Source organism: Dreissena polymorpha, chromosome 3, assembly GCF_020536995.1.
Source record: "Dreissena polymorpha isolate Duluth1 chromosome 3, UMN_Dpol_1.0, whole genome shotgun sequence".
NCBI lineage: Eukaryota > Metazoa > Mollusca > Bivalvia > Myida > Dreissenidae > Dreissena > Dreissena polymorpha.
The window spans coordinates 83,256,593-83,280,896 of NC_068357.1; the positions used below are offsets into that span (position 1 = coordinate 83,256,593).

The 24,304-nt window shown below is 36.2% G+C and overlaps 1 protein-coding gene across 37 annotated transcripts in view; it reads right to left on the minus strand.

The window, feature by feature from the left end:
- Positions 1 to 24,304, minus strand: part of LOC127875025 (uncharacterized) — a 305,966-nt gene that overhangs the window by 8,255 nt on the left and 273,407 nt on the right. For 2 of the 37 annotated variants that reach the window (XM_052419791.1, XM_052419799.1), the window contains exon 15: positions 3,081 to 3,161. The exons of the other annotated variants lie outside the window; for them this stretch is intronic. In XM_052419791.1, coding sequence (XP_052275751.1) covers positions 3,081 to 3,161 — 81 coding nt within the window. The remainder of the gene's footprint in view (positions 1 to 3,080; positions 3,162 to 24,304) is intronic. 37 annotated transcript variants of the gene reach the window in all.

Consider the following 24,304-nt stretch of genomic DNA (forward strand, 5'->3'; position numbering starts at 1 on the left):
GCCATGTTTTTCAACGGACCGGAACCACTTTTGAACTCAACCAATATATCATTAAGACAGACATTTAGACAAAGTTACATGAAGATTGGGCATTACATGTGACTTCCAGTGTTTACAAGCTTTTTCTTTTTTTTGACCTAGTGACCTAGTTTTTAACCCAGCATGACCCAGTTTCGAACTTGATCGAGAGTTTCATGAAGATCGGACAATAAATGTGGCCTCTAGAGTGTTTACGAACAAATGTGGACGGACGGACGACAGACCAACAGACAAAGACCGGTCAAAAAAGCTCCCCTGAGCAATCAGGTGAGCTAAAAACAAGAGATGTGTTCGTCAGAAACACAATGGCCCCTACCTTGAAGGATGACCTTGAACTTCCACCACTCAAAATGTGCAGCTTCATCAGATACACATGCATGCCAAATATCAAGTTGCTATCTTCAATATTGAAAAAAATATGGCCAATGTTAAAGTTTTCGGACGAACAGACGCCATATATTTGACATTTGACCTTGAAGGATAACCTTGACCTTCACCTTTCACCACTCAAAATGTTAGCTCCATGAGATACACATGCATGCCAAATATCATGTTGCTATCATCAATATTAAAAAAGTCGTGGCCAATGTTAAAGTTTTCGGACTGACAGACGCCATGTATTAGACATTTGACCTTGAAGGATGACCTTGACCTTCACCTTTCACCACTGAAAATGTGCAGCTCCGTGAAATACACATGCATGCCAAATATCAAGTTGCTATCTTCAATATTGAAAAAGTTATGGCCAATATTAAAGTTTTCGGACGGACAGACGCCATATATTGGACATTTTACCTTGAAGGATGACCTTGACCTTCACCTTTCAGCACTCAAATGTTCAGCTCCAGGAGATACACATGCATGCCAAATATCAAGTTGCTATCTTCAATAGGGAAAAAGTTATGGCCAATGTTAAAGTTTTGGGACGGACGGACAGACGCCATATATTAAACATTTGACCTTGAAGGATGACCTTGACCTTCACCTTTCACCACTCAAAATGTGCAGCTCTGTGAAATGCCCATGCATGCCAAATATCAAGTTTCTATCTTCAATATTGAAAAAGTAATGACAATTGTTAAAGTTTTCGACAAAAAGACGCCATATATTTGACATCTTACCTTGAAGGATGACCTTGACCTTGACCTTTCACCACTCAAAATGTTCAGCTCCATGAGATACACATGCAAGCCAAATATCAAGTTGCTATCTTCAATATTGCAAAAGTTATGGCAAATGTTAAAGTTTTGGGACGGACGGACAGACGCCATATATTAGACATTTGACCTTGAAGGATGACCTTCACCTTTCACCACTCAAACTGTGCAGCTCCGTAAGATGCACATGCAAGCCAAATATCAACTTGCTATCTTCAATATTGAACAAGTAATGGCCATTAAAGTTTTTGGACGGACGGACAGACTGACTGACATACACAAATACTGACATACTGACACAGAGTGACGGACAGTTCAACTGCTATATGCCACCCAACCGGGGGCATAAAAATATCCAACCTTGATTTACAATTAACACATAAATGATACACAAATCTACACTGCATTATTATGAAAACATTAATAATCAAAGGGGAGTAACTACTGTAAACTTAAATGCAATATTTAGAAGAGTTGTCTCGCATGTTACATGTGCATGACCTTAATTCATGATTGTTTAACAAGCCTTTTTACTATATAAATATAAGGAAAACTGCCCCGTACCCCAGGCTACCATGTTTTCAATGAACCGGAACCGTTTTCAAACTTAACTCACGTATCTAGGAAACAAAAGTTTCTGACAAAATTTCATGAAAATTGGGGCAAAAATGTCACTTCTAGAGTGTTGACATGTTTTCACTATATACATATCGAGAAAAATGCCCTGCCCACTGGTGGCCATGTTTTTTCACAAATCTGGACCATTTTCGAACTCGTCTGAGATATCAATAAAACCAATGTTTTGACCAACTTTCATGATGATTGGGCAAAAATTGTGACTTCTAGAGTGTTTACAAGGGTTTTATATAGCCAAATGAGGAAAACTGCCTCCCCCCCCAGCAGCCATGTTATTCAACTGACCAGAACCATTTTCGAACTCAACCAACATATCATTAAGACAAACATTTTGACAAAGTTACATGAAGATTGGGCATGAAATGTGTCTTCTACAGTGTTTACAAGTTTTTTCTTTTTTTTGACCTAGTGACCTAGTTTTTGACCCGGCACAACCCAGTTTCAAACTCGACCGATATTTCATTGGGACGAAGCTTCTGACCAAGTTTCATGAAGATCGGACAACAAATGTGGCCTCTAGAGTGTTTACGAACAAATGTTAACGGACGGACGGACGACAGACAAAGACCGGTAACAAAAGCTCACCTGAGCAATCAGGTGAGCTAAAAAACAACAACACTAGAATGATTGAAAAGATATGGTGTTTGCATTGCAAAGACTATTGTTGAAACTAGAGCTTTGATTAACAAGTCTTGTGCATGGACACCTCATGGTGATGGCATACTTCATGTTTCAACGTTATCACCTGAGAAATGCAGAAGAAATTAGCTTGGGTTAAGTAGAAATATTTCTCAAATATACCAAGAACTGGTTATACACAGGAAACACACCAGTCAATATCAATACACTTGGGTTTGAGAATGGTGTTTACTTAAGCAGTGATCATAAATTGTGTGCATAAATTTGAAATCATCATACACCAGCTATGACCACTACTAACAATAGAGTTAAAAAATAATTTTTAAATATGAATAACTGAACAAATATTTCCATTTTGTAAAAATGAGAATGAGAAATTTTATACACAAGGTGAAATCAACACAGACACATAATTTTATTTATAAACACAGACAAATGCTGAGTAAAATTCATCTGGATACTTACTCAAATCACTCATACAAAATGTATGATTTGAACATCAATGCAAAGATTAATTAAAACAAAACAAAAAGCTGCTTGCATCACAACTGGCGAGAAGTAACACATTTAAAAGAGCTAATTGTAACAGTCTCCAGAATTCTACCATACCCAAGCGTTCAATCTCTTTAAAGGCATTGGATGGCAGCCCACCGTTGCATCCTTCATCAACCTTGTCACAGTCAACCAGCTCTGGAAATAATATGGCAAACAATTAATGAGCAGAATAGCAACATACTTCATACCAATTAAAAGCGAATATTTGGGTAATCAATTGTTCCACGGTTAAAACCAGTCGAGCTTGTGTAATGCAGTATAACATGAGAAGCTGAGTCTCAAGTGTGATACAAAATAATACATACACTTGAAATAACTGACAAGCGTGAAATTACTTTTTATCATATACCACATAGAACTTCAATTATATAGTAATCTTCATTTATCTTAATGAAAATCACACGTATAATGACTACATTGGTAATCTGTATTCTTATTTCATATGACACATAAGAATAATATTGTCATGACGTTGTCATTCCACCTCAGCAGTCATAAACACAATCCCAGAAGCGATGTGAACAAAAAAACAAGGCATTTCTATGCCCTCTTAAATGTTGAGGCTTCGGCATAAATGTTTTGATACTAAAGCTGCTACTGACAACATTTAAGAGGTTCATAAGGATAAAAAAGAGGTCTTCCAAGTGATCATATTGCACAAGCAAGTCAAAAGTAAATGCTCCTGATTTAACCTTTACCACCTAGATACGTATTTTCATGCATGTGTAGTCCCTTAGAAAGTTATATTTAAATAAAGACCTTTCTTACCAGATTTAAGTATTAAGGCTTCATCTCCAAACCTTAGATACTGATGAACAGCAAACAGCATAAAACATGAACAGCCTGTGAGTTACTCGCAGGCTGTTATGGTTTTATGCTGTTTGCACATAGCCATTTTCTCTTTGCTTCTTAGTGGGGAAGGTTAACAGAGGTTTTCTAAGTGATCATATTGCGCTAGCAAGTCAAAAGTAAATGCTGCAGCTTTAAAGTGGTTAAAAAAATGTTACTTTCAAGAAGATGACATTCAAATGAGCCTTTTTCTTATAAAAGGGGGCTTTATGCATGTGCATGAAGTGTTGTCCCATATAAGCCTGTGCAGAATACACAGGCTGCCGTATTCAGAAATGACACTTTCTGCCCCGTCTGGAATTTTGCTAATAAAAGACTTCCTTTCAAAGAAAAATACCATTAAAGCAGAAATTGTCCTCCCTGACACAAAATGATATTCTATATGTGGGCAATGATATTCTATATGTGGGCAATGATATTCTATATGTGGGCGATGATATTCTATATGTGGGCAATGATATTCTATATGTGGGCAATGATATTCTATATGTGGGCAATGATATTCTATATGTGGGCAATGACATTCTATATGTGGGCAATGATATGCTATATGTGGGCAATGATATTCTATATGTGGGCAATGATATTCTATATGTGGGCAATGATATTCTATATGTTCCTTTTTGCAATGTCAAGTACTAAATTATATATAAGCATGAGTAATTTTATGACAGAGAAACCGGAAGAAATCTGAGCTTTGTGCATTATGTACAAAACACATGGGAGCATCAATTGAAACATGACCTGATTAGTCACAATTGTTGATAAAAAAAATGAACAATTGTCTTTAAAAAGGAAATAACGGTCTGGTCCTAACAAATGGCAATACACTATACATTCAGTTGTAGACTACTTGATTGAAAAAACAACAAACTTTTCCATATAAAATCTTATGATTCCTGTTCATGAACAGGTAAAATAAGAACAAACTGCAAAAAATTTAAAATTTATAAAATTTCATTGTGACCAAAAGCTGCCCCAAGACAGTGCACTAAACTGTTCTTTTAATTTGATTGTAAACGTGTAATTTATATTTTCTGTCAGCCACATGATATAATGGCTAAAAAAACATATTTGAGTTGAATATCTGTAGTGGGTATAAAGTTTATGTAAACTTAAAGCTTACAATATATAATATTAAAACAAGAAATGTGACTAGGCCAAGACACTAGAATTTCAACTATTAACAATTAATGAAGTTGAATTGAATTAATTTTAAAGGATGGTGAGCATGCAAGCTACCTTCACACACAATAACAGCACTATATCTTCATCCAAAATCAAGTTCTTGAGTGGAAACCATTTTTCTATTTTAAGTAACAAAGACCTGGACCGAATTGGCCACGAATTCAATCCCACCCTAAGACTAAATGTTATAAATCTATAAAAAATAACTCTATCCAAAATACTATTTCAGAATATAGCTGCAGAGACCACACTGGCGCCAAATGCAATGCCTTACTAGTTCAGCCTGTGACCTACCCACACACAAAATTTCAGAACAAAATCTCCATCCTAATTTGAGTTATTCTGCGCACACTTGTTATATATTTTTGGCAACAGTGACCTTGATGCAACCCTGCTAATTAAGTCTGCAAGTCAACAAGCACACAATCGCTAAGCTGAAATGTTAAATTCAAACAAGGGCTGTTTGTAAAACATGCATGCCCCCCATATGGGCTCTCAGTTGTAGTGACAGCCATTGTTTGAATATGTTTTTTGTCAAAGTGACCTTGACCTTTGACCTAGTGACCTGAAAATCAATAAGGGTCATCTTCGAGTCATGATCAATGGACCTATGAAGTTTCATGATCCTAGCCATAAGCGTTCTTGAGTTATCATCGGGAAACCATTTTACTATTTCGGGTCACCGTGACCTTGACCTTTGACCTAGTGACCTTAAAATCAATAGGGGTTATCTGCCAGTCATGATCAATGAACCTATGAAGTTTCATGATCATAGGCATAAGCGTTCCTCAGTTATCATCCGGAAACCATTTTACTATTTCGGGTCACCGTGACCTTGACCTTTGACCTAGTGACCTAAAAATCAATAGGGGTCATCTGCCAGTCATGATCAATGTACCTATGAAGTTTCATGATCCTAGCCATAAGCGTTATTGAGTTATCATCCGACAACCATTTTACTATTTCGGGTCACCGTGACCTTGACTTTTGATCGAGTGACCTGAAAATCAATAAGGTCATCTGCAAGTCATGATCAATGTACCTATGAAGTTTCATGATCCTAGGCATAAGCGTTCTTGAGTTATCATCCGGAAACCATTTTACTATTTCGGGTCACCGTGACCTTGACCTTTGACCTTGTGACCTGAAAATCAATAGGGGTCATCGGCAAGTCATGATCAATCTACCTATCAAGTTTCATGATCCTAGGCATAAGCGTTCTTCAGTTATCATCCGGAAACCATTTTACTATTTTGGGTCACGTTGACCTTTGACCTAGTGACCTGAAAATCAATAGGAGTCATCTGCGAGTCATGATCAATGTACCTATCAAGTTTTATGATCCTAGGCCTAAGCGTTCTTGAGTTATCATCCGAAAACCATTTAACTATTTCGGGTCACCGTGACCTTGACCTTTTACCTTGTGACCTGAAAATCAATAGGGGACATCTGCAAGTCATGATCAATCTACCTATCAAGTTTCATGATCCTAGGCATAAGCGTTCTTGAGTTATCATCCGGAAACCATTTTACTATTTTGAGTCACCGTGACCTTTGACCTAGTGACCTGAAAATCAATAGGGGTCATCTGCGAGTCATGATCAATCTACCTATCAAGTTTCATGATCCTAGGCCTAAGCGTTCTTGAGTTATTATCCGGAAACCATTTTACTATTTCGGGTCACCGTGACCTTGACCTTTGACCTAGTGACCTCATAATCAATAGGTCTCATCTGCGAGTCATAATCAATGTACCTATGAAGTTTCATGATCCAAGGCCCAAGCGTTCTTGAGTTATCATCCGGAAACCACCTGGTGGACGGACCGACCGACAGTCGGACCGACCGACCGACATGTGCAAAGCAATATACCCCCTCTTCTTGGAAGGGGGGCATAACAAGTACAATTAGGGGCATATCTCGGCTGAATTGAAGCTAAGATTTATGGGCCTTGGTTGGTAACCTGACATGGGGATCCAAAAGACATGTGTGAAGTTTTAATTAATTATCTGCAGTATTTACAGACATATGTATTTGTTGTGTGCATATTTTAAAATGAATGAAAACTTGCACGCAAAACTTAAACTGACGTTCTTAGTACATAAGGGGACGTAATAGTGCTAAAAGGCTAGTCAAAGTTGTAGGACATGATCAGCTACTGTTTACATGTCAGAATTAGAGACCTTGGTCAGTGGCCTCTTTTGATGATCCCAGAGATTGGCGTTAAGATTCAATTGAATATCTGTAACACTTACAGAAATATGTACTGATTGCATGCATATTTAACTCTCTCCGTACGGGAACCGAATTTTGAAGGCCTTTGCAAACAGTTTGGATCCAGATGAGACGCCACATTCTGTGGATCCAAACTGTTTGATATTCTGATAGTATTCTTTGAAAAAAGTTGAAGAAAATGCTAATTTCAGAAATTCAGCTGACAACATTTTAGCAGACGACAAATTTCCCAACATGCAAAGGGTTAAATCTGAATTTCAACTCACGCAAACTTTAAACAGACTTACTTGTACGTTGGGACATCATCCTGCTAAAAAGCAGTGCACAGTTAATTGTCTTAGTTAATTTTTGTAATAAAGAACTTAAACATAATATATGTAACATTATTTTTATTTCAATATCTGTAGTATATACATAGATATATAGAGTAGATGCACGCAAATGCTATCAACAATTAAGTGAGTAGTTAAGCTTACAATATTCAGTGGATTTTGAAGCTGATAAGTATATAAAAGTTGACAAAAAATAGTCAAAAACTTCAGTAACACATCAGTAATTATTTAACAAGCTTATTTTTCAAGACTTGTGCCTAAAACCAGGCGGCCCAGCAAGGTCGCAGCCAGACATGGGAACTAAAACAGATGGCACTGGCAATGTCCTGATCACAGCTCGCCTCTCAGCTTTAGTGATAACCAGACATGTACAACAGTTATGTGGCACTTACTGATAGGGGACATGGCAGGTGACCAAGATCTGGGAAAACAGGGCTTAAGCCTTTCCCACTTAGATATGTATTTTGACGCATTTGTAGTCCCTTAGAAAGTTAAATTTAATGAGACATTTCTAACTAGATTCAAGTTTAAAAGGCATCATTTACAAGCCTACGATACTGATGAGCAACAAACAGCATAAAACCTTAACACACTGTGAGTTACTCGCAGGCTGTTCTGGTTTTATGCTGGTTGCAAAAGCCATTTTCACTTTGCTTCTTATGGGGGAAAGGCTAAATGCATGATGCCCGAGTCAACTTGAACAGATACAAGACATATACTTATTCAACACACAAAGAAAAAAGCTCTGATAGAAATAAATAACATTTATTTTGCGTAAACTATTTGGTTTGTAAAAACATTATTTAATATTGCGTTTGTTTTAAAGCTTTTGTGTACAAATTTAAAGCTTTTGTGTACAAATGTATTAAAAACAATGACACCTTGTAAGAACATGTATACTATCTGTGCTCTGGAAATTGGGCTAAAATTTAATGCTTGAGCTTAAGGGTATCGTCCCAGATTACCACACAGGCTTATCAGGGACACACTTACCACACAGGCTTATCAGGGACACACTTACCACACAGGCTTATCAGGGACACACTTACCACACAGGCTTATCAGGGACACACTTTTTGCTTTTATGGAGTTGTCCTTAAAAATATGTCTCTTCTAATTGAAAATCCAGTCCAGTCAAAAGGGTCCTCCCTGATTGGCCTGTGTGAATAGTTAAATTGGGGGGTATACAAAGTACACAGAGTACAGAGTAAATTGAATGTTCCATTTCAAAATGTTCCCAATACTGGCAGTATAAAGACATGAAAAGAATGCGAAAAGTCCCCTAAAAAGGAAATAGGGATCGCAAGTTTCAGATTCCAATGAGATAGCAAATACATGAAACCAACACATGCTAGAAGATTCCAGTTTGATTGACGCATTAAATTAAATATACCATTATCAGCATGACCAGATAATAAGATGGGACAGTCAACTGATAAGGTCATTATGGCGTAATTCTCATAGTGGAAATGAAATATTTCAACATGATCTCACCATTTCAAAGGGCTTCCTGCTTATTATATCAATGTTCTACTTAACAATGGCACTTTAAGATTGTCATCAATTTGGTCCAGCAGTTTGGATTCTAAAAAAGTTCACAATTGCTAATTATTGAAAGTGTTCAGACATCCTGTTTTTTTTTTTGCTCTTATTTTTCAGAGACTCAGATTTTCACTTGTAATGGAAGAATTTAACATTGCCAATTTTAGTGACCATAACATGAATGAAATTATTTATCGATGAATCCAAAATGAGGCTCGTGATGTGCAGTTCTATAATGGTTACTGCTGTCTGCATTGATGTAGCAGTCATTTTATGTTTATTATATATAAATAATTACATAAATGTAATTCTTGATAAAAAATAACTTTCACATTCAATATTAGGATTATTGTCAATATATAAATAAAAACTGTCAATAATCAGAAACATTTACAATCATTGTGTTCTTAACATGAGACTAGCAGACAACATATTGCTGCCAAACATTCTTTAATAATATATAAGATCATAATCTTTTTCTTATACATAATAATATCATAATCATTCTCTTATAAATTATAAGATCATAATCTAGTTCGAAAACATGACCACTTTGTAACCAGATTGTGTTCTGTTGGGCCCTAGCTTTAAGATGACACGTGGCAATTACAGTGCTATAATTCTGTGGTCACATGGCCCACTATTAGGACACTGACTTCATGAGATTTCCATACTTGTAAAGCAACTTTCAAGTACAGTTCAAAGTAAATAGACCTTAGTTCAATGCCTTTCAATGTGCTTAGTAAACAAAGATAATTAATGTTTATTGTTTACTAATTAGAGTGTTTGACGTCTTCGTATGATTAGTGTATGTTATCTTAACTCGTTTACTGAGTGTTACCACATTTGAGCAACAACAAACTGATAATGACCAAGTTAATATCTAGTCAATATCCTTTGGTTTTTATTGTTGGAACACAACAACATGTTCTTTAACATAATTGATCAAGGCCATTGTTTTCAATTAAAAAATAATTACAGCATGGAAAACATTTTATGTAAAGATATATCTTCTAAGACAACTGGACTAATTATTATGTAGCAATTTGAATATCTGATAAAACACATCTACCAAAAGTTATTGTCACACATACAGTTGGATAGACAATGACATCAACGTTCTAAAATTTTATCCTTAATGCCAAGACTTATCAGACCCATCAGTGACCAAGTTCCCTACTAATTACTGTTGTGTTTAAATTATGTAATCTTTCATTTAAATATTCCATGATCTATTTATTTTGACAGTCATACAATTTTAAAATAAAATAAATTCTTTTTCCAATTAACAAAGTCATAATTTCCCATCACATTTCTATTATCGACAGTGGCCATGTTGCAATCTTTAAATTTTGTTTTATAATGTTATCACTGTAAGTTTTCAGACTCTCCAAATGTTCCGACACCCCCGTTTTTAGCCAAAATAATTATTTTTCGCGACTCTAAATATTTTGACATACAGGTTTTCATCCATAATCATTGACTCTACATGTTCTGATAATTTATTTTACAATGCTATTTTATCAGAATTTAGCCCTGTTGCGCTTATCTGGTGTCACTTTGATCATGTATTTTTACAATCATATTAAGGTAATAAAACCTTGCAGACCAATGCCTTATGCAATCAACCATATCATGTGCGTTCTTTGGTAAATAACTATTTATACTGGCATAGGCAATGGTTTCACCCATCAGCTTAAAGTAAAACATACATAAAATTATTTTTTAACACCTTTATCTTTTGTCTCTGAATTTTTTGACATTTGCACTTTTTGAATATTTTTTGCATCTAAGTTTTTGGACACAATAATACTACTTATTTTTAAGTGTTCAAAATCAATCAAAGAGTAATAACAGTATATTTTGTAATATAAACTAACGATTGACAACATATCTAAACAAGAACAAGAGGGCCATGATGGCCCTGTATCGCTCCACTGTTTTTTATGCGAAAAAAGCGTGCAATGCATATGGATTGAAATGTACTCAAGCATGTGACTTTCTCTTTCTATCCCTCGTCCCACTGGGCGCTTAAAGTTGGAAGCATGAGCATTTTTATATATCAATTTGGCCCCAGGGGCATAATTTGAACAAACTTGGTAGAGAACTATAAGATATCACTACATACCAAATTTGGTAGCCCTAGGCCCAATGGTTATGGACAGGAAGATTTTTAAAGTTTGCACAAAAGAGGCTTTATATAAGCATATGTTCAGTTTTGTGACCCCCGGGGCAGGGTCAAATTTAAGCCCAGTGGCATAATTTGAACAAATTTGGTAGAGGACAATTAGATGTCACTACATACCAAATTTAGTAGCCCTAGGCTCTATAATTATGAACAAGAAGATTTTTAAAGTTTGCAAAAAATAGGCATTATTTAAGCATATGTTCATTTTTGTGACCCCCAGGACAGGGTCAAATTTGACCCCAGGGGCATAATTTGAAAAAAAAACTTTAAAATTTTAATACATACCAAATTTGGTAGAAATAGGCCCAATGGTTATGGACAAGAAGATTTTTAAAGTTTGCACAAAATAGGCCCAATATAAGCATAGGTTCATTTTTGTGACCCCTGGGGAACGGTCAATTTTGATCCCAGGGGCTTAATTGAACAAATTTGGTAGAGGACTATTAGATGTCACTACATACCAAATTTGGTAGCCCTATGCTATATGGTTATGTACAAGAATATTTTTAAAGTTTGCACAAATTAGGCCTTATTTAAGCGTATGTTCATTTTTGTGACCCCCAGGGCAGGGTCAAATTTGACCCCAGGGGCATAATTTGAACAAACTAAAAAGAGAACTATTCGATGTCACTACATACCAAATTTGGTAGCCCTAGGCCATACGGTTATGGACAAGAAGATTTTTAAAGTTTGCAAAAAATAGGCTTTATATAAGTATATGTACATTTTTGTGACCCCAGGGGCAGGGTCAAATTAGTCCCCAGGTTCATAATTTGAACAAATTTGGTAGAGAACAATTAGATGTCACTACAAATCGAATTTGGTAGCCCTAGACCCTATTGTTATGGACAAGATGATTTTCAAAGTTTGCACAAAACAGGCTTTATATAATATGTTCATTTTTGTGACCCCCGGGGTAGGGTCAAATTTGACCCCAGGGGCTTAATTTGAACAAATTTGTTAGAGAACTATTAGATGTCACTACATACCAAATTTGGTAGCCCTATGCCATACAGTTATGGACAAGAAATTTTTTAAAGTTTGCACAAATAGGCCTTATTCAACGTATGTTCATTTTTGTGACCCCATGGGCAGGGTCAAATTTGACCCCAGGGGCATAATTTGAACAAACTAAGATGAGAACTATAAGATGTCACTACATACCAAATTTAGTAGCCCTAGGCTCTATAATTATAAACAAGAAGATTTTTAAAGTTTGCACAAAATAGGCCTTATTTAAACATATGTTCATTTTTGTGACCCCCGGGACAGGGTCAAATTTGACCCCAGGGGCATAATTTGAAAAAACTTGGTAGAAAACTTTAAGATTTTAATACATACCAAATTTAGTAGAAATAGGCCCAATGATTATGGACATGAAGATTTTTTAAGTTTGCACAAAAGAGGCCCAATATAAGCATAGGTTCATTTTTGTGACCCCTGGGGAACGGTCAAATTTGATCCCAGGGGCTTTATTGAACAAATTTGGTAGAGGACTATTAGATGTCACTACATACCAAATTTGGTAGCCCTATGCCATATGGTTATGTACAAGAATATTTTTAAAGTTTGCACAAATTAGGCCTTATTTAAGCGTATGTTCATTTTTGTGACCCCCAGGGCAGGGTCAAATTTGACCCCAGGGGCATAATTTGAACAAACTAAGAAAAGAACTATTAGATGTCACTACATACCGAATTTGGTAGCCCTAGGCCCTAAGGTTATGGACAAGATGATTTTTAAAGTTTGCACAAAACAGGCTTTATATAATATGTTCATTTTTGTGACCCCCGGGGCAGGGTCAAATTTGATCCCAGGGGCTTAATTTGAATAAATTTGTAAGAGAACTATTAGATGTCACTACATACCAAATTTGGTAGCCCTATGCCATACAGTTATGGACAAGAAATTTTTTAAAGTTTGCACAAATAGGCCTTATTCAACGTATGTTCATTTTTGTGACCCCGGGGCAGGGTCAAATTTGACCCCAGGGGCATAATTTGAACAAACTAATATGAGCACTATTCGATGTCACTACATGCCAAATTTGGTATCCCTAGGCCATACGGTTATGGACAAGGAGATTTTGAAAGTTTGCACAAAATATGCTTTATATAAGCATATGTTCATTTTAGAGACCCCCGGGGCAGGGTCAAATTTGACCCCAGGGGCATAATTTGAACAAATTTGGTAGAGGACTATTAGATGTTACTACATACCAAATTTGGTAGCCCTATGCCATACGGTTATGGACAAAAAGATTTTTAAAGTTTGCACAAAATAGGCCTTATTTAAGCGTATGTTCATTTTTGTGACCCCCGGGGCAAGGTCAAATTTGACCCCAGGGGCATAATTTGAACAAAGTAAATAGAGAACTATTACATGTCACTACATACCAAATTTGGTAGCCCTAGGCTCTATGGTTATGGACAAGAAGATTTGTAAAATTTGCACAAAATAAGCTTTATATAAGCATTTGTTCAATTTTGTGACCCCCGGGGCAGGGTCAAATTTGACCCCTGGGGCATAATTTGAAGAAATTTGGTAGAGGACTATGAGATGTCTCTACATTACCAATTTGATAACCCTAGGCCCAATGGTTATGGACAAGAAGATTTTGAAAGTTTTCACAAAATAGGGCTTATACAAGCAAATTTTCAATTTTGTGATCCCCGGGGGGGTCAAATTTGACCCCAGGGAAATAATTTGAACAAATTTAAAAGAGGTTCACCCAAGGAACATTCCTGAGAAATTTCATAAGAATTGGACCAGTACTTTAGGAGAAGAAGATGTTTAAAGAAAAAGTTAATGCACGCACGCACACACGACAGACACAGGACCATGACATAAGCCCCGCTGGCCTCTGGCCAGTGGAGCTAAAAATTAAGTTTCTTCACCTAAGAAAGATCAATCATCAAATTAAACAACATTCTTTTAATTGATAGAACAATTTATCTACTGAAAATGATAATGCCCATATAAGCATTCTAAGCTTTGACATTGTTGTTTTTCTCGTTCTGATTTATCAGGGGAGGCAACTCCTTCAGAACTTGATATCGGGAACGTGAGAAGGGTCTATAAATATATTTTTTTGCACAGTTCAATTTTATCAGAATTCTACCAATATGCATTGATCGATTGGAACATCACACATGTTTTTACAACTGGCTGATTCAAAAGGTTATGTGGTCTCATTAGCAGACAGGGTAGCTCCTTACCAGACTGTGTGGCCGCTACGCTGGTCGCATATGGTATATGACCCGGTTGTGTATGACACCCAAAATGGGCTGTTCGAGATCATGAGCATCAGATCCAAATTTGAAAGCAATAAATAGCAACTGTACCTTGCTCTGAGAGAGAGATCAGCTTGTTCTTCTTGATAGCCCACTGAACCTCAATGTTCCGCTATAAATATCAACCATATCTTGCTCTGAGACTGAGATCAGCTTGTTCTTCTTGATAGCCCATTGACCCTCAATGTTCCCCTATAAATATCAACCATACCTTGCTCTGAGAGAGAGATCAGCTTGTTCTTCTTGATAGCCCACTGACCCTCAATGTTCCCCTATAAATATCAACCATACCTTGCTCTGAGACAGAGATCAGCTTGTTCTTCTTGATAGCCCACTGACCCTCAATGTTCCCCTATAAATATCAACCATACCTTACTCTGAGAGAGAGATCAGCTTGTTTTCTTCTTGATAGCCCACTGACCCTCAATGTTCCCCTATAAATATCAACCATACCTTGCTCTGAGAGAGAGATCAGCTTGTTCTTCTTGATAGCCCACTGACCCTCAATGTTCCCCTATAAATATCAACCATACCTTGCTCTGAGACAGAGATCAGCTTGTTCTTCTTGATAGCCTACTGACCCTCAATGTTCCCCTTTAAATATCAACCATACCTTGCTCTGAGAGAGGGATCAGCTTGTTCTTCTTGAAAGCGCACTGACCCTCAATGTTCCCCTATAAATATCAACCATACCTTGCTCTGAGACAGAGATCAGCTTATTCTTCTTGATAGCCCACTGTCCCTCAATGTTCCCCTATAAATATCAACCATACCTTGCTCTGAGAGAGAGATCAGCTTATTCTTCTTGATAGCCCAATGCCCCTCAATGTTCCCCTATAAATAGCAACTGTACCTTGCTCTGAGAGAGAGATCAGCTTGTTCTTCTTGATAGCCCACTGTCCCTAAATATTCCCCAATAAATATCAACCATACCTTGCTCTGAGAGAGAGATCAGCTTGTTTTTCTTGATAGCCCACTGTCCCTCAATGTTCCCTGTGGTTGAGAACGCCCAGCAGCTGCCACAGGAGCCCTGGGGTTCAAGAAGACAGGGAAAATCTTAACAAAAGTTATAGTTACAAGAAAATATTATTTTTTTGCTATACAACACCATCATTAAGGAAACATTAATTACTTTCATCAAAAATAAACAGCAGTACTATAATAAATATGACAAGAAATACAATACATTCTTACATATCCTAAATATATAGAGGATATTTGTTCATGTCAGTGTAACGCGACACAAGTGAAAATAATATTTTTCTATGATCACAAGTGAAATAACAAACGATCTTACACTGACATGAACAAATGTTATGTTTCTTTTATGATCCTTTTTCAAGAAAATAATTAACAGCTGTTTCCTTTTCGCTGTAAAGTTACCCTTTCTCCCGTGGCGTGCCTCAATACATTTCAATACACAAACTGACATCATATGTGTTTGTTATAGCAACGAAATTCTCGGTTAAACTCTTTTACAATGTAAATGAACGCTGACAAACATAAAATAAAAAGACAATTTGTTGGATTCGGTGTAATGTCGATTTTAACAAGCAAGTACTTGTTAAAAGGGTCAAGCAAAGGAAGTAAATCTTGATATAATAATCTAAAAACAGAAAAAGTAGTTCCGAAAATGTGTTATTTTCACCAGTGAAAATAACAATAAGTTTATTTTCACTGCTGTTATTTCACTGCAGAAATGTCATATTGTATCATTAGGTATTAAAGAAGAAAAAAAAACTTCTGAAAATCTTACATCAAATGTCATATGTGCAATTTGATATCTGAAAACCTCCCAACCATCCACAAGTCTTACTGGCTTTGTGCCTAACCCCATAAAAAAGCAGTCAGTCCTAATAATAGAATACATGGTTGATGCCAAGATGGAGAAAGTTTATCCAGTGCGTCAAGTGAGACTAAGAAAACAGAAAATAGAGAAAGCTTTAGTGAAACATACTTTCTTTTTTTGGACCAAACCAAATAAACTTTCTAAAACACAGCACCTACCATGTATTCAAATTATGCTGCTACTTTACCAGTTTATGTTTAAGCAAGGAAAATTACTAAACCCTCAACATAAGTTGACACCTTGAAGGGCCTATAACATGTTCAACGATCCTGATGGCCAATTAACTGCCTGTTTTGTAGATAAAAATAGTTCCATATTAAACTGTAGGTTTTAATGTTTGACAATAAACAAAATGACTTCTGAGGAGCATCAAATGTTTCTGTAAATACATTTGTTTTTCAATTATTTATTTTTACCAACTGGATATTAAAATTTTGTCAAACATCATATGTCTAATTTTATCTGTCCATGTCACTCCCTTATTAAAAAGTATGGAAAGCTAATTCTACCCTTTTTCACTTAAGAACTCCTCATTTGACATTACGGTTTTAGGATGTACCCGGTACTAAACATAGTATCAAAGATGTGATACTTGTAAGTTATTGCACTTGCCATTTCTGCTCATAGTATTTTCGACTTTGCAATTAACCAAGAAAGATCACATTCTATAACCTGGTTATCCAGCACATAGGAATACACATTGACTGAATATCGCAAATCATGTGATCAAATGACTGATATCAACCACTTTTGATGGGCGCCCTTTCATTCAATGAATGTTTACACTAGTAGCAGAATTAAGTTAAATATGAGCCTTGTTCTGGACAAACTGGCTTTAACCCTTTGCATGCTGGGAAATTTGTCTTCTGCTAAAATGTCGTCTGCTGAATGTCTAAAATTAACAATTTCTTTGATTTTTTTTTCAAAGAATACTATCACAATAGCAAACAGTTTGGATCCTGATGAGACGCCACGTTCTGTGGCGTCTCATCTGCATCCAAACTGTTTGCAAAGGCCTTTAAAATTCGGTTCCAGCGCTTAAAGGGTTAATGCATGTGCATAAAGTGTCATCCCAGATTAGCCTAAACTGGACAAGAAAATTTTTGAACAAACTTCAATAAAATAACAAGCAATATCCCCCGCAAAATAAAGTTTGTTTATGGATGGGTGCAAATCCCTTGATAAACGGTATCATCATTACAAATAATGAAGTGTAAAGTAATTGTTTTGATGCATGGCAATACTCCTCATTGAAATCTATACACCCATGAAGTTTCATGTTTAAATCTTGTAGGGTATCCGAGATATAGCCTTGAAAAGTTAAATCATACAAAAACAATCAAGGGCAATAACTCTTAGTTAAGAAAGTGTAGGGTTATGGTTCTTGTGCATGGCAATTCTTCCCATTGATTTCTGCACACCCATGAAGTTTCATGTTGAAATGTTGTATCGTATCTGAGATATAGCCCTGAAAGGTTCCAGCATACAAAAACAACAAAGGACAATTACTCTTATTTAAGAAAGTGAAGGGTTATAGTTCTTAAGCATGTCACTTCTCCTCATTAATATCAATACACATATGAAGTTTCATGTTGAAGTCTTGCATGGTAACTGAGATATAGCCCTGAAAAGTAACATCAATAATAAAAAAACAGAGGGCAATAACTCTTATTAAAGAAAGTGTAGGGTTATGGTTCTTCCACATGGCGCTTCTCCTTATTGATATCTATACACCTATGAAGTTTCATGTTGATATCTTTTATAGTTTCTCAGATATAGCCCTAAACAGTTTTGTGACAGACGGGTGGACATACTGACAGACTGATGGACAGACAACACCAATCTATATCTCTCCACCTTTGGCAATACAAATGTTTATCCTACAACAGTGCTCCAGCTAGGATTTGAAAAGGGCAGGGGGGCTTTTTTGTCAAAAGGGCACGTTCGACGCGCAGTATTTTGTCAAAAGGGCACTTTTGACGCCCAGTATTTTGTAAAAAGGGCACGTTCGAGCGCGCGGGTGTTTCTGGAATGCTTCCTATTGCATGTTAATATATGTTATAAATAATTGTATTATTCCCATTACTATTAAACCATTCAAATAAAATGTCTACAATGAGGATTAAACTAATTAAAATGTAATAAGAGATTTATGAATAATCATAAGTAAAAAAAAAAAATAAATTTTTTTTTAAGGGGTGGGGGCAGGGCGGAGGTTCGGGGGGCAGGGCGGAGGTTCGGGAGGGCAGGGCGCGGCGCCCTTCGATTTAGGCCTAGCTGGAGCACTGTACAACTAAATGATTTTATAGAACAAATACGACTCATAAAGAAAAAATAAGGTTTTCTCCACGGTTATTTTTAGATCAGGTTTCTTCCCCACTTATTTTAAGAACATTACGTAGGGACTAGTTTTTTTTTGGCCTTTCAACCCTGATTGCGTCATTTAGGTCATTGGGTACGCAGTTGTTTAACGAGTTTATGAGTGTGTGTGTTTACGATGGATTATTATAATATTATGAATGTGAAACACACAGTGTTTGGATATAAAACTGAAATGAAACTGGTAAAACTGATTTTTGATTTAGTTAAAATGTTGAATGTAATCGAATAACGCGATGTTTTGAACAATTGATGGATTGAATTTAAGAAAAGTGTCAGTGAATTGTTCTTTAACTTTTCGAAGGAAATCGATGTCGAATTAAAATGGTAATTTCTTTGATGGTTTAGTCGTTCCTTTGTCAGTCGATCAAAGAATGTCAATCAACAAAGAATTGCCTGCTTACATCCAGTGCTTTAAAATGGAAAAGATGGATGGCGATGAAGAAATTTGTCTAGAATTTTAACTCGTCATGGAAGCAAATTAAACATAACGAAAATTAACATGGACGTGGTTATTATACAACTTCGGTGAGTAGAACAATACTTGTATGTAAGTAAGTATAAATTGTGTAAAAATAAGAGTTGTTTAAAGACTAAAATTAACAATATCGGCGGGAATAAATGCTGAATCATGCTTCACGTAGCCACGGTATGTGTCTACACATTTTGTAAATTTCAAAATGGCGGGAGCCATGTTTGTTTTTTGTTTTTTTACAGTGGTGAAACAAGAATTGTAGTTTGAACACAACCGTCTATGTTCTACTTTAGTGTGTTACATTTGGAACGCTGATTATTTGAATCGAGGCGTATAGCGATATTTTGTTTCGTTACTTTTCTTTTGCGTGAAATTCTTAAGGACGATTTCGATTTCCGTAAACAGAAAAGATCACAACAAATATTACTACGCAAAGTAAGCTTCATTTAATTTAACGTGTTTTTGCTTTTATTTTAGTAATAAATTAAATAAAACAATATTGTAGGAAAAATAGAATACTATGTTAGTGTGATAGTGTACTTAAATTTATCCCACTCATGTCAGAAAGGCTTACAGGGCTCGGCAAGCCTCGCCATGTAAACCTTTCTTCACTCGTGGGATAAATTTAAGTACACAATCACACTAACATAGTATTCTCTATCTATCCATTCTATGTGTTTACTGCTCAGGCTAATCTGGGATGGCACATGCATTAAGCCCAGTTTTTTTTATTACGTGGCTCGTAAGATGCTAGTCACCTGATTCTTGACAGGTGTCACGGCCCCATGGTCGCGCCAATCAAAGTTGTCTGGTATGGACCCTGAAGGGATGGACGCCTTTCTCATCCAATTATTGGCCTCCGTGTCCCATTTCTTGCCAACGTAACGCTTGAACTCCTCCTCTATAAAACAGACATTGATGAACACTGAATACTTATCATTATAGCATTATATGAGCCATTCTCTTGGAAAAAGGGGCCTAGTGCTTGTGCATTAAGTGAACCCAAGATTAGCCTGCGCAGTCCAGCCAGGCTTATCAGGGATAACGCTTTTAGCCCTTATGGTGTTTTCTTTTAATGGAAGTCTCTTCTAACAAAATTCAGTTTATACGGAAAGTGTTGTTCCTGATTAGCCTGTGCAGCCCCACAGGTTATTCTTAGACTACACATTACACACATGCCTTAAGCCCCATTTTCCCATACCATGGCTCATATAAATGCCAAATACATTTAACAAAATTGTCAAGTATATTTAGCATTTAAAATTGATTGATTATTTAGACAGTTGTATGTATCTGTGTTTCATTATTCTACATCATATGGTGTTAATCCCTAATCTTTCAAATCATGAAAAATGAACAATCAATTAAAATATTCAGTATGAAGAACAATATTCTGTAAGAAGGAATGTCCTCAGAAGTTGCCAACTTATTGCTGTTGGAGAAAAAAATAATTGGCAGACAGGATAATGACATAACTTGTTCAATCATTCAAAAGTTCAAGAACAATTGTAATTTGTACAGTGGTTAGTTTTTTAAACCTTCCATGATGAGAAAAAAGTATGATTTTTAAATATGTTCCTGGCAGATATTAAAATGCCAATAAGGCATGATATTTCAGGATGCTCCAGACAGAAATCCACAAGTCATGAATCACATACTTGTAAGATCAGCAAACTTTGTGGCCCCATAGAGAGCTGATCCATTCTCTGTCTCTTGCAGTTTACGGGCAGTGCGCATGTTATCACAGAAAACTGCAAACCTCTTTTCCTCCTCTGAAAACATAAATGAATAAAAAACTTCAGAAAAACAACACACGGAGATATTGAGAATAATATTTATTTAGATTTGGAATATGATCTGCAGTAAGCGGGTATAAAGTATGTGTCATGAATCTGATTTCCTGTTAACATTCTTGTATTTTTCATTTGAGTAAATAGTTAAATCAGCATGAAATAAAAGCAGTTTAATCTTAAACTCATGCACAATAAACTGTATTGTCCTGTTTTTGTTGTTAATGTCTGTGTTGTTTTGTTGTTGTTGTTTTGTTGTTGGGGGGGGGCAGAGCAAAAGTATATCTAAGAAATTAACGCATTTCATTGAAGAATTCATCACTCTCAATATCAATACTAATATAGGAGGGTATTACCTTTGGGTGAGTCATAGAGTTTGTTGAACTTGGCCTTGAAATCCTTAAACATTCCAATATGACAATCATCATGTCCACCTCCACCAGTTAGATTCTTTTCATGTTCTACCATATCATGTCCATCTCCACCAATCAGGTTCTTTGCATGTTCTACCATATCATGTCCATCTCCACCAATCAAATTCTTTGCATGTTCTACAATATCATGTCCACCTCCACCAATCAGGTTCTTTGCATGCTCTACCATATCATGTCCATCCCCTCCTATCAGATTCTTTGAATGTTCTACCATATCATGTCCATCTCCACCAATCAGGTTCTTTGCATGTTCTACCATATCATGTCCATCTCCACCAATCAGGTTCTTTGCATGCTCTACCATATCATGTCCATCCCCACCAATAAAATTCTTTGCATGTTCTACCATATCATGTCCACCTTCACTAATCAGGTTCTTTGCATGTTCTACCATATTATGTCCATCCCCTCCTATCAGATTCTTTGCATGATCTACCATATTATGTCCATCTCCTCCAATCGTATTCTTTGCATGTTCTACTACATCATGTCCATCTCCACCAAGCAATCTATCAATTCCAATGTGAACCAAATCATGACCATCTTTACCAAGCAGTTCTTTCGCGTGATTTACCAGGTCATGATTGTCACCTCCTCCAAGAAGATTCTTAGCATGCTCAACCAATTCCTGGCCATTCTTTCCAAGCAGCTTACGACCAGTATCAACAATTGCATCAGTGTCAATGTTGGATTCAAAGTTTTTAAGATGATCAACCAGATCATGACCATCTGGACCAAGAAGTTTTTTGCCCTGACTCAACAGTTCGTTGGCATCTCCACCAAAGATGTTTGAAGCTCTGTCCTTGATATCTTGCACAAAGGGCAGATCACTGAGTTTTGTTTTCGCCAACTTCACCACAGTTGGCTGGTTGGTATCAGCTGTGGGAGAAATTTCTTCTTCAGTGGGCTGGAAAACAAATGTTGACATGAAATTTCCTGGATTTGTAAACTCTGGGATATTTGTTGGATCTAAAAGTTTGGGTTTGGAATCATTTATATTTGCCTAAAACCTGAAAATACATATTTCTTATTTGTTTACATACTTTTCGACACCCCTCATGGTTGCTTAACTTTCACTTAAACATCAATGAGTTAATTACCCACATTGTCTGATTTTCATTTTCTAGATAAGGTGATAACATAATTACTAAAGCCTATATTTGCACCTCACAAGTGGTACAATCAAAAGGTGCAATAAACCATTATTGCAAAAACATTATTATTAGTGGCAACCATCGTTCCTTGTGATTGTAATTGATTTAAATTGTAATAAACTGTGGTGATATTTATGACAGTTTGACATTTGATACATTGTGACCTTAAGTCAATCAACAATAAAGCAATCTGTACCTTCCAGTTCCAGATATTCTGTCATTTTACTCTTTCAAGAAAAACTTTATAAAATTATTAAAAGTACGGCAAAATGATTTAAGTCAAGAATTCAGACTCATAATGCAGTTTTATAACTTCAATATGTTCCCTTAATCAATGTAAAATCATATTTTCCCATCACTTAACCAGCATATATCTTGCATGTTTAGCAAAACATCTCTGCATGTGGACCTAAAACTAGCAGCTTGGGATTTCCGAGATTGTTTTATTACGCTGCTAATTAGAAATCAAAAAGATTTCAAATGTTAATCAAGGGAGCTGACATATTAACTGACATGTCAAAACTTGTTTGCCGCCGTAAGTATGACGTCACAACTTGGATATACATGTATTTATGTAATAAGACTTCTGACATATACTTTTGATTAACATTTGACTTCACAGGTGAGTGCACACCTGAAAATCCCTGAACATCAGTGCCTGATGATTAATATTAATTTCACACACTGTAAAGTGGTTTGATGTAGGCATCGCAGTTTGAAGAACGCGACACATCAGACAGTTTATTTTCAAACCATTTAATATTGTTTTTCATACAAAATTAGTGATATATAATTCAAATGTGAAATCAATATTTGTTTATGTAAAAAGCCAAAATCTTGAGTGAACTAAGCGCCCTCTCATTGAAAAATAAAACTTCTGTTGTGTTGCAATCATCAACCCATGACACAAACTTCATGAGGGCCATAGTTCTCTGTTTCGCACTTTGGATTTTCGGGGAATTCAACTTTTCTTAGCAGATTATATGATGTTTCCATATTTCCAATTTCGCTATTTTTTTTTAGAACTTTACGGAGATATTTGATTATGTTTTAGTTTCATGAAGAATTAACAAAATGTGACTCCTAGAGTGAAGGCAAAGGCAAATAAATATAAAGGCATGGTTTTATAGAATGATATTGATAACATCTTCAGCCTACTTTCACATTTACCCCAGGATCACTGGGATCATATAAGTCGTCCGTATGCACAGTATGCAGCCATGGCTCATTGGCGTATTTCCTACACAGGTACCCATTTTATACACCTGGGTGGAGAGAAGCAAGCGAGGGATTAATTCTTTACTGAGATAAATTCCGCGGTTTGAGCGGGATTGGAACAAAGGATCTTCTAAATTGCAAGACAAGCATCCTTACACTAGACCACTGTCCCAATGTATTCACAAGGAGTCACTCCTCGATGGCCATGTTTTTCAATGGATCACAATCAGTTACCAACTCAGTTGGAAGAAAACAGTATGATGTTACAATTTGCCAAAAACATACACCTCTGGGCCTTTTCATTTTAGAGAAGATTTTAGGTTGTTTGCCATACGAGTCTATATAAATCATGT